This window comes from Zea mays, chromosome 3 (genome assembly GCF_902167145.1).
Source record: "Zea mays cultivar B73 chromosome 3, Zm-B73-REFERENCE-NAM-5.0, whole genome shotgun sequence".
Lineage (NCBI taxonomy): Eukaryota > Viridiplantae > Streptophyta > Magnoliopsida > Poales > Poaceae > Zea > Zea mays.
This window is the reverse complement of record NC_050098.1, coordinates 219,756,097-219,766,121: the sequence shown is the minus strand read 5'-3', so window position 1 is coordinate 219,766,121 and position 10,025 is coordinate 219,756,097. Positions and strand designations below refer to the sequence as shown.

The following is a 10,025-nucleotide window of genomic DNA, read 5'->3' as shown; positions in this document are numbered from 1 at the left end:
ATGATTCATGATAAGGACAATATCTTTGTAAAATTAGCATATCTTGATCTATAAGGGAGTCCACGTGTAAATATAAAGATGGCGTTCTTGTTTTTAGGGGTAGTCGTTTGGACCGATCTCGATTCTTATCTAGCTAGCGGCTAGATAGGCTTTATGTAACAAATTGCACCTTCACGGACTATAAAGGGGGGCGGTAGTGCCCATGTACAGCAGATCATCTCATCATATTGCATAGGCAACAGACACCGCAACACACATGACGTAAGGTATTATCTCGCATTGAGATCCCAAACCTGTCTAAACCCTCATGTGTTTTGTGCATTCTTCTTTAGTTCTCGATCTCGTGATCCACGCTATAAATTCATTCCAAAAGTTTTTCGACAACCAACCCGTGGTTTTGTTGTTGAGGGAGGAAACCCAAACTATGGCCATAATTTAGAGAGGGGTGTGGAAGAGTAGTGGAGATGTAAATGTGATTTTTCCATGAAGAAACTGCACATAACAAAATGCCGCCTCCACTATCAGCAATGAAAAAAAAACTAATTTTTAATTACTGGAATGCCAAACGTACGCCTAACAATTTTGAAGATGATGACTAAGTGTATCTCGACTATATCTTTTATATTGCATCTTCTATTAATTGTTCTAGGTTAGTACCTAAAAATCAATTTGCTACAAGAGAACACTAGCACATTACCTAAAACTTGTCTCCTAGATTTCTTTAGAGATAGAAGAGAGTAGATTGTCTCGTTTATTTAGTATAAATGATGCTTCCCTTAGAAGATCTCTTAAAAATTTAAATTCTAGGTATAGATGATATGAGATATGTTGGAGCAATTGTATCTTCTAAAATACTATTTTAAGTGTAGAAGCTTGGATAGGGCCGGTGTCAGGTGAAAATTCTTTAAGAGAAACTCTAAAAAAATTATAGCCTTGTTAAGAATAGAGATTCTGACAGAAACAATACTCTTCAACGGCCTGTTTAATTATCTTTTCAAATATTGTCTTTCTCTATTATAGTTTTTTTGCTGGCCAAAGATAGAAAAGAGAAATGACTCTTTAAAGTGTGTGTAAGATGCAAAGAAAGTGTTAGAAGGTATAGAAAGTAATTTTTATTTAAATGATTCTTTACATGATGATTTAGAGAGCGATGAATTTAAAAAAAGTCTATTGAAGATGCTGTGAGCTCTCAGCTAAGAGAACAAACCAATCCCCTTTCACCGTTACCACCAAAACTAACAGCTAGCAGCTCCATTTAGCAAATGGCGGGTCGGCGAACGGCCCGTTGAGCACCCCATGGGAGATGACTTGGTACGCCTTCTCAGTCATGTGCATGCCGTCCCAGCTGGCGAAGCCGCTCGGTTTGCCCCAGAGCCTGGCCGCTCTGTTGCACGGCCTGTTGATGTGGTACGGCTGGTCATCGCCACCGCAGCACGCCGTGAGGGGGTCACCGATGCCGAACCTGTGCGGGTCCTTGACGAACTCCATGGCGGCACCGTAGTAGTCGGCGTAGATGAGCTTCACGCCGGGGTGCTGCGCCCTGAGCCGGTCGACCTCGCCGCGCAGCGCCCGGTTGTGCCTCTGGGAGAAGTCGTTGAACCACCGGAGGCACCCGTGCTCGTCGTAGTCCGCGCGGTTGCCGCTCCTGTACCCGCTCAGGTATGTCGGTACGCAGCCGATAGGGAAGTTGTTCGGGATCAGGATCGCCTTCGCGCCCATGCCGATGAGCTCCTGCAAAAAAAAAAAAAAAAAAAAAAGGATGCATGGCACATGCAATGCAAGCTCCGTTAAAATGACTGGAAAAACGAATGCGCAGTCGGGCGGCTCACCTGGGCAGCAGAGCCAATGGTCGCGACGATGTCTGGGATGAACTGGCCGGCTTGCTCGCGGGGCCTACGGGCAGCGAACCAAAAGTTGTAGTCGTTGCCGCCGATCTCGCCCAGCACGATGAGAGACTCGCTCAGGATCTGCCTCTTGGCGCCTGACGGAATGATCAGTCGATTGGGCATATGAACGGATGCCTCTTGGCGCCTACGGGGCACTCTATATAGAATTGTATATAAAGTAAGTACCTACCATCCCAGGGAGCAATTCGTTGCAGCATTTGTTTGAACCATCCCATCTGCACGCCCAGGTAACAGGCCCGCACGTCGTGGTTCCACCTGCGGTAGTACTCCGGGGGCATCGCCGTGGAGCCATACACAGCGAAGTTTGCGCCTGTCGGGAATAGCCCCGTGTCCTTCTCCGGCAGATTTGGTGGTATCAGCGGCAGCTGGAGCGCTTGAGCTGAAAGAACGCATGGTGGTAGGTCAGTGGATGGAGTGGGGATAACACACATTGCGTTCATCGTGTATACATTTGCACAAGCTGATCGTTGTTGGAGTATACTCACCGTAGAAATCGACGAGGACACGGCCGTCGCTGATGCGGCCGGTAGGGTGGTGGAAGTAGGTCATGCCAAATGGGTACTCCATTATCGGGCCGCTGCGCGCGAAGTTGCCCGTGTCGATGATAGAGTCGCCGAAGCTGAAGATGCGCTTGTAGCAATGGCAACGCCCCGCAGGAGCGGTGAGCAGGAGGACGACGGAGACGAGGAAGATGCGCAGGGAGGCGGAACGGTGTTGGCAGCTGAAACCCATCATCTCTGAACAGGACTGGTACTTCTGTCGCTCTGGTTCTGCAGGTTTTCCAGATGGTCTACCTTTTATAGAAGTCTTGAACACTAGTGACTGTGACGTAGTCACGTAGGTATCTAGTATACGGCGCAATAAAAAGTCTGTCTATGATTATCTCCAGGAGATCTCCTATCTAATTCTCATCCCTTGTCTTTGTTGAAAAGTAAGCCTTATCACATTAGTTACGTAGTCAACATTTTAGTTGCATGCATTAGCTAGTTAGTGGTCGCATGAGCTCTGGTTTTTGTGGATGCCATGCAGTAGTGGGTTAGTGGCAGCACGAGTGGTTGCATGCCTGAGGACGCGGTACTCGCGGTGTGTGGACGTGGGGATGGACACGTCAATTCTGTATATCGTGGAGACACTCGGACTCTACTTGTATTCCTTTGTTTTTGTTATAAATTGCATCAGAAAACATCGCAAGAATTAGCGGCACAAATTCTCTTGAGTCCATCCAGTGCTTGTGAGTTTGTTTGGTTTTCGTTTCTAACAATCTTATTCTCTATTTCAAACTGTACTTCACAAACAATATCAAATAGTGTCATCTACAGTTTTGTATTCTCTATTATATCCTATCTACTGAAGACAGCCTAAGCTTAAAGGATAGAAAATCAGTAACTGATTTGCAGGAATCCAAATATGAATGCACCAGTAGTCACTACTAGAATTCGAGAAGACTTCAAATATTATGAAATATTAACAAGATATGATATTGCGTCTTTTTTAGTGGGATATGCCATGGATAGATGTCGAAGTCGAACATGTAATATCTTACTATTACTAATAGAGATATTTCGAAAAAAAATTATATGTTAACCTTCACACTATTCCATTAACCTATGCTCTCACATGGGCTATAAGCCAACGTGTTTGGTTCAGTTTTCACAACCAGATTCGTTGTAAAAAAATCTAGAATCTCAACCAAACGGGTACAATAATAGAATAGATTCCTAAATACTATAGATTATTTCTCTAGTCTAACCAAACGGGTACCCTAGATTTTTCAGATTTCTGTCATCCATGTTAACAAGCTATCATACTCTTACATAATCTACATTTGATAGTTGTTTTAACCAAACATATTTTAGATTTTTCACAAACGTCAACTTTCTCATAGGTAGAATCATATTTTCATGAATCTACAGTTGAACCAACAAACAAACACTAGAATACCTAATCATAAGTCATTATTTAATAGGAAAATTCTCTATATATCACTGCAATTTTTCCTAGTACCTTATTTGTCATCTTAGATGTCATAATACTCTCTAGGCTACTCGAATAAATTTCTTATTCTTCCATGCCATCATCGTCAATCCACAATTAGTTTGACCCTGATAAACCAAGTAGAATGACGAAATCGCAAATGTCTCAATTCCTTCTATGTCATTCAGATGTAATTTTTACCCTTCATGCAATCGCCATCAGTCTATAGTTAGGTGGATCTTAATGATGGTAACATAACAGGATTAGAAATTGCATCTGGTTGGTATAGAAAGAATCAAGACATTATTTTGCAGTGGCAAATAAGGTACTGGACAAAATTGCAGTGGTATAAAAAATTTAACCTTATTTAATACACATGAACAGTAAAAAATACTTATATTGAAGTTTAAATTAATAAACATATCAATTGTTGATCAAAACATTTTTCTAGTCATATCCATAATTCATCTCTTTAATATAATTTAAAACCTTAGCTTGAACTTTGGTGGCTCTTATTATCTCATTGCAGCTCATATATTATGACATAATTAATCTGAATTTTGATTTTCAAATATTAGTCTTATTAGTTGCTACATTTTTTATTAGGTCATGTTCTTATTGTATCATTTATAACACTTTTTTAGATTTTGAAAATAAGGACTTTTGTTTGTCGACTAAACTCTTAAGTGCTATGATAGCATAAATTGTCATGTAAAACCTACACTATGTTGCTTGAGATTCGTGATAGAGATTAAAAGGTCTAGAATGTTTAATAAAACTAATATCAAGAGGATATTAATATTTATTTAGGCCTTGTAATGAATTAATGACAATTTATTTTAAAGATATTTAAAGGTAGGAAGATATTACCATTTTCGGTATATACTTTCTACACTTTTCATGATGTTTGGATTTACTTATTAATTAGTTATATATAAAGTAATTGTTATTATATCAATAATATAGATATGTCAGATATTTTAGCTAGATTTATAAATATATTGTCAGTTACCTGTCGAAATCCATATAAGGAACCACAACAAAACAACACAATCAAGATAAAATCCATCCTTTCCCTCACCTTCAAAGGGTTTGAAGGTGAGAAGGTAATAAGAAACAAAGGTTCATATCTAGAATGCATGTTAAATCTACATGGAATCATACTTCTTTAGTTTTATTTCACTACATGTGAAGGGTAGCAAAAAGACACAACACTGCTTAAGAGACCTTTGGAATATTATACCTTTGAAATCTCTTACGCATACTCAAATGTACGAGGGCGTGACTACTCTTTGGAGTTGCTGACGTTTGAAGGTGGTACAGATGTAGGAATACAATTGATCGACTCCCTCAACAATAACACTATACACCTATTTATAGGGTCGAGGTTACATTCAGAGTGATTTATTAGAATGATGGTCTTAGAAGTGAAGATAGGTTCATGGCTTGATGAGATCGGTGTTTCCTTCATAGTGAATGTGTCCTCAAAGAATGTGACATCTCTGGACTCTATAGTTGTTCCCTCAATCATATCTTGAACTCTAGACTTTACTATCAGAAATCTACAACCAATGTTATGAAAAGCATAGCCAAGAAAGACACAATGTACGGTCTAGCTCCAAGCTTACGCTTCTTTGGGACTGACACACTAACTTTAGCCAAATAACCTCATGTTCGCAAATAGGAGAGGTTCAACCTTTTCTTCTCTCATTCCTTAAATGGTGTTTTTTTGTTGATTTTTCATGGGAACTCTATTTAGGATATGACACGTAGTGATTGTAAACTCACCCCACCATTTCTTGGAAGTCCAAGTTTTCTAATATGGTGTTAACCATCTCTGTTAGAGTTTGGTTCTTTATTTCCACAATCACATTAGATTGTCAGGATTAGGGAGGCGTCTTCTCATGAATGATCCCTTGTTCACCACATAATGAGTTGAATTTGTTTGAGAAATACTCTCCACCACAATCGAACCTAAGATATTTAATATTTCTCTCAAGTTGATTTTCAACTTTGGCTCTATATATTTTGAAATAGTTAAGAACCTTACCTTTTGTTTTAAGCAAGTACACAAAGCATAATAGTTGAGTCATCTATCAACATCATGAAGTGTCTCTTTCTGACTTTTATCAATACTCCATTCATCTCGCATAAATCCGAGTGAACTAGTTCTAAGCTCCTTGCCTCTACTGCCTTGTGAGGCTTGCTAGTTTATTTTGATTGCACACATATTTCACATTTACAACTTTTGACAAATGTATACTTTGTGATTAAGCTTATATTAGCTAGCCACATCATATAACCAAAATTAATATGACATAATCTCGAATGCCACACACTAGCCTCATCATGCACATGGTTCACAACATTATTACATAAATCTAATAAAGATAGGTACAATAAGCCTATGCACTTATAGCCTTTTCCAACAAAGGATCAATATTAGGATTACACTCTTATTCGATTTAAACACTAATTTAGAACCCTCTTTACATAGAGGAGAGACGGTTAATAAGATTCCTCTTGAAGGAGGGGACGTGTTGTACGTTTCGGAGTTACAGTCTTTCCCAAAGTAAGCTCCAGATTGACCATGTCAATAACACAAACAAAAGCATGAGAACTTTTTCCCATCAACATGGAGGATGTCCTTATGGCTTGGTAATAAGAAAACAAAGAAATTTCAGTACACAAATGTATGTTTGCCTCGATGTCAATCCACCAATTAGGTAATAAAGGTATATACACGATAGCTCCACCTTTAGTGTTGGCAATAACAACATTTGTTGTTTTCTCTTGCTTGTCCTTATGTTCTGGGCAATCCTTAGACCAATGGTTTGAACGACTAGGCAAAGCATTCTCCTTTCTTGTTTGCTTCCTTATTCTTGAAACTGATTGTTTGATTGGCTTTTACTTTCTTAGATTTAATTCGGTCTTCTTTTGAGGGCAAAAATTCTTTTTCTATACCAAGTTGGCACTAGAATTTCCTCACGACATTTTCATGTGTGTGTCTTTTGATCTCGCCTTCTCCTTAATATTAAGAGAACCAATGAGATCAACAACACTTAACTCTTGTCTCTTATGTTTTATAGAAGTAGCGAAATCCATCCAAACGCTTGTGGTAGCTTAGCAATGTTGCATACAGACAAAAATGTGCCTATTCTTCCATAAAGTGGTTTTCAACCATTCTGTAATCATGAAACTACTCTATAATATACAGCTCACTGCCTACATGTGAGATCCCAAATTTTTTTGCAAGTGCACGCCACATCTCTTTTGCTAGTCAACAAATGCATGTAAGAATCCACTATATTTCTAGCAAGAGAGCTTATCACAGCACCTCTAAAGAGGTTGTCAATAGCCTCAAATGACCTCCTTAGTAGATTTAGGAGTCAATCATTTAGGCTTGCCCATTGCCACATGATATATGTTCATGGTTGTCAACCATGCAACCATCTTTGCATGCCATGTTTTATAGTTTGAACCATAAAATGGACTTCGTGGTTTAAGTGTGGTAGAAAAGAAACGGCAATGGTAAAATTCTTACATGACTAAGGTTTTTGGAATGTTGACTTTTGTAGAAATTTTAGGCATAAATTAATCCATAAACTAATATAGAGTAACATGGCATACATGATCCAAATTAATAGAATTCTGCTACTCGTAACTAATTAAGAGTTCATCATAGAGCAAACTCATAGGCAAGGAATAGTGAATAGAAAAGTAATGGATGAGGGTATACCCAATAACAGGACCAATGTTGGGGCGCTGGTAGCCAACTAAAGTAGCCATGCTATTTAGTTGGCCTTAATTGGTGTAGCCATACAAGTCGTTGTAATGAAGACTTGACACTATGGGTGTGTTTGGTTTGGCTTTTGGCTTTGGCTTTTGCCCCCCTAAAAGCCAAAAGCTAACCAAAGGGCTGGATCCAGGAAGCAGCTTTTTCTAAAAGCCGACTTTCTCGTAGTGCAAAACTGAAAGCACCCCTGGACCTGCTTTTATTGGCTTTTGGATGGAACTGTGAAAACATATATCGAAGAACTTTTAACGACTTTTAGTGATTTCCACCAAACGATTTTTAGCTTTTTAACAGCACATAGCCTATAACAGCTTTTTCCACAACTCATAGCCCACAACAACTTTTTCCACAGCCACAGCCCAACCAAACAGACCCTATGTAGACCCTTAAACAACCACTAGGAAGTAGTCATGCATGGCCTCAAGGACGTAGACATATAGGGAGCCTGGATGAAGATGCTCCTCTGAAACCTTATTGTCTTGCCTATCCTAAGCAAAATCTTCAACATGAGAGGTCTTTGGAGGCCTGCTCTTGCTAGGTTTGTGTGTGTAGAGTTGTGAAAATGGAGATGTAAGAATTTTGCAAACATTAAGATAGAGAGGGAGAAGAGAGAGGTCTCCTAATTAGGAGTACCAATGAGTTGTGACTTCGCTAAGAGAGAAGAGGAGGATGTATCTTATATAAGCTCAAGAGGAGCTTCATTCACTAAACCTAGGTGCCCTCTTTTGTACATTGATGATCATCAAACCGTCAACAATTACAGGTAAAGGTATGGAAGTTATCGCTAATGTATCAGTTTAATAGTTAGGACATTTACTTTATCAGTTACTCTTTATGATGACCCAATTAAACTATGTAATGGTAAAACATTCATCTCATAAAAGCACATCATGTTTGGTCACACTGTGTCACACCACGCCTCTTGTCTTGTCTCGACACACCATGCCCATGCCCATGCCCTAGGCCCAGCGAGGCGAGCAAGCGCATGTGTGGGCATGCTAATGTCCTTCCCCAACTTTAGGGAAGGTGTACACAAAGTGCACCTCTTAAGTTGGTCCAAGGCTTCTTCCACTTTCAATGTGGGATTAACCCCACTTAACTCCCTAGGATTATTATGGACCATACAATATTGATCAAATGGGCTAGACCATTTAAATCCAACATTTTACAACAGAGTAATAAGAATAAGATTGATTGATCAGAGCACAAGAGCTCCTTATAATTGATTGATCAGAGCTGACAACAATCACCAAACCATTCAATGACCCCCACTGCCTTAAAGTTGCCTAGGTGGTGGCAACCATCAAGAGTAATAATAATATTGTAGCTCAACTCAATCACTAGGGCCACTAAATGCAATAACTCAATAAAAATTCACTAGAATCACTCCCAATCTTATATTGGATCAATCAATAGACAAAAAGATGTGATGAGGGAGGTGTTTGCTTAGGTTCAAAAAGGTGTTCAATAGGTTAGAATGCCAAGAGAGACTGGCCAAATGCTAACCAACTCTTATTTGAAACACTCCAAGATCTCCACTAGCACTTATCACATCACTACAATGAAGTCATGACCATCAGATCGACCAACAACCAAGTGTTGGACTAATGCTGATAGGTTAGGCGACCTTAAAAACTGCCATGTTGGCTGATTGATAAATACATGTATATTTTCATGTGATTGGATCAATTTTTCTAAATATGAAAAGATTGTGAGTTGGAATAGAGAGTTGTTGAGAACATTTTTTTCAATTTGCCAAAAAATCTAGATTGGTAGCTGTTGTCGATGGACAATGGAAGATACTAGGAGCATACCCTCGTAAAAAAAATCTAGAGAACTTTTGTGTATCACCCTATGTCTACACAATCGGTTGGGCCCTGCCCGGTTAGCTGGGAGAAAGAGCACGACAAACACGCATGAGCACTGCAATGTAGACAAAGGTTTCTAGAGGTTCAGGCCACTGGGAGGCATAATACCTATGTCCCCTTTGAGTGGATTGAGTAATTCTTGGAAAATAGTTATGTCTTGAGTACATGGATCTTGTGAGCAGGAGAGCTTGTGAGTGTACAAGTATAGAAAAGGATGTTCTAAAAAGGATCACTGCATATGGGGCCTCCCTCTCTCTTTTATAGGCCAAGGGTGGTGGAGTTATATGTGTTTGGAGGAGTTAGGTCTGGTACCTGTCCCTCCCTACTGTAATGGAAACTTCTATTGACATTAGTCTGAGGTCCAACCAGAGTGTCTGAGGAACTAAAGACGCATGCCATGCCCATACAGGATGACCCGGGTGTGAGCGAGGCATGCACACGTTGCTGACCAGATTCCTAGGATGTGGTAGGTGGAGCTTG

General features: G+C 39.7%; 1 protein-coding gene across 1 annotated transcript; it reads right to left on the bottom strand.

Moving 5' to 3' along the window:
• Positions 1-1,097: 1,097 nt before the first annotated feature.
• On the bottom strand, positions 1,098-2,673 carry LOC103651422 (GDSL esterase/lipase At1g28600). Its single transcript, XM_008677054.1, has 4 exons — positions 2,393-2,673; positions 2,077-2,286; positions 1,830-1,981; positions 1,098-1,731 (listed from the first exon to the last, which is right to left on the bottom strand). The coding sequence occupies exons 1-4, from the start codon at positions 2,640-2,642 to the stop codon at positions 1,243-1,245; spliced, it is 1,101 nt and encodes a 366-aa protein (XP_008675276.1). The 5' UTR covers positions 2,643-2,673; the 3' UTR covers positions 1,098-1,242.
• Between the last annotated feature and the right edge of the window lie 7,352 nt (positions 2,674-10,025).

What these genes read in the sequence shown, in the direction of transcription:
- LOC103651422 (XM_008677054.1), bottom strand. Translation starts at nt 2,642, where the DNA reads ATGATGGGTTTCAGCTGCCAACACCGTTCCGCCTCCCTGCGCATCTTC. An exon ending in TGTCCTCGTCGATTTCTACG is followed by an intron (nt 2,287 to 2,392) that starts GTGAGTATACTC and finishes GCGTTCTTTCAG; the next exon opens with CTCAAGCGCTCCAGCTGCCG. An exon ending in ACGAATTGCTCCCTGGGATG is followed by an intron (nt 1,982 to 2,076) that starts GTAGGTACTTAC and finishes TCATTCCGTCAG; the next exon opens with GCGCCAAGAGGCAGATCCTG.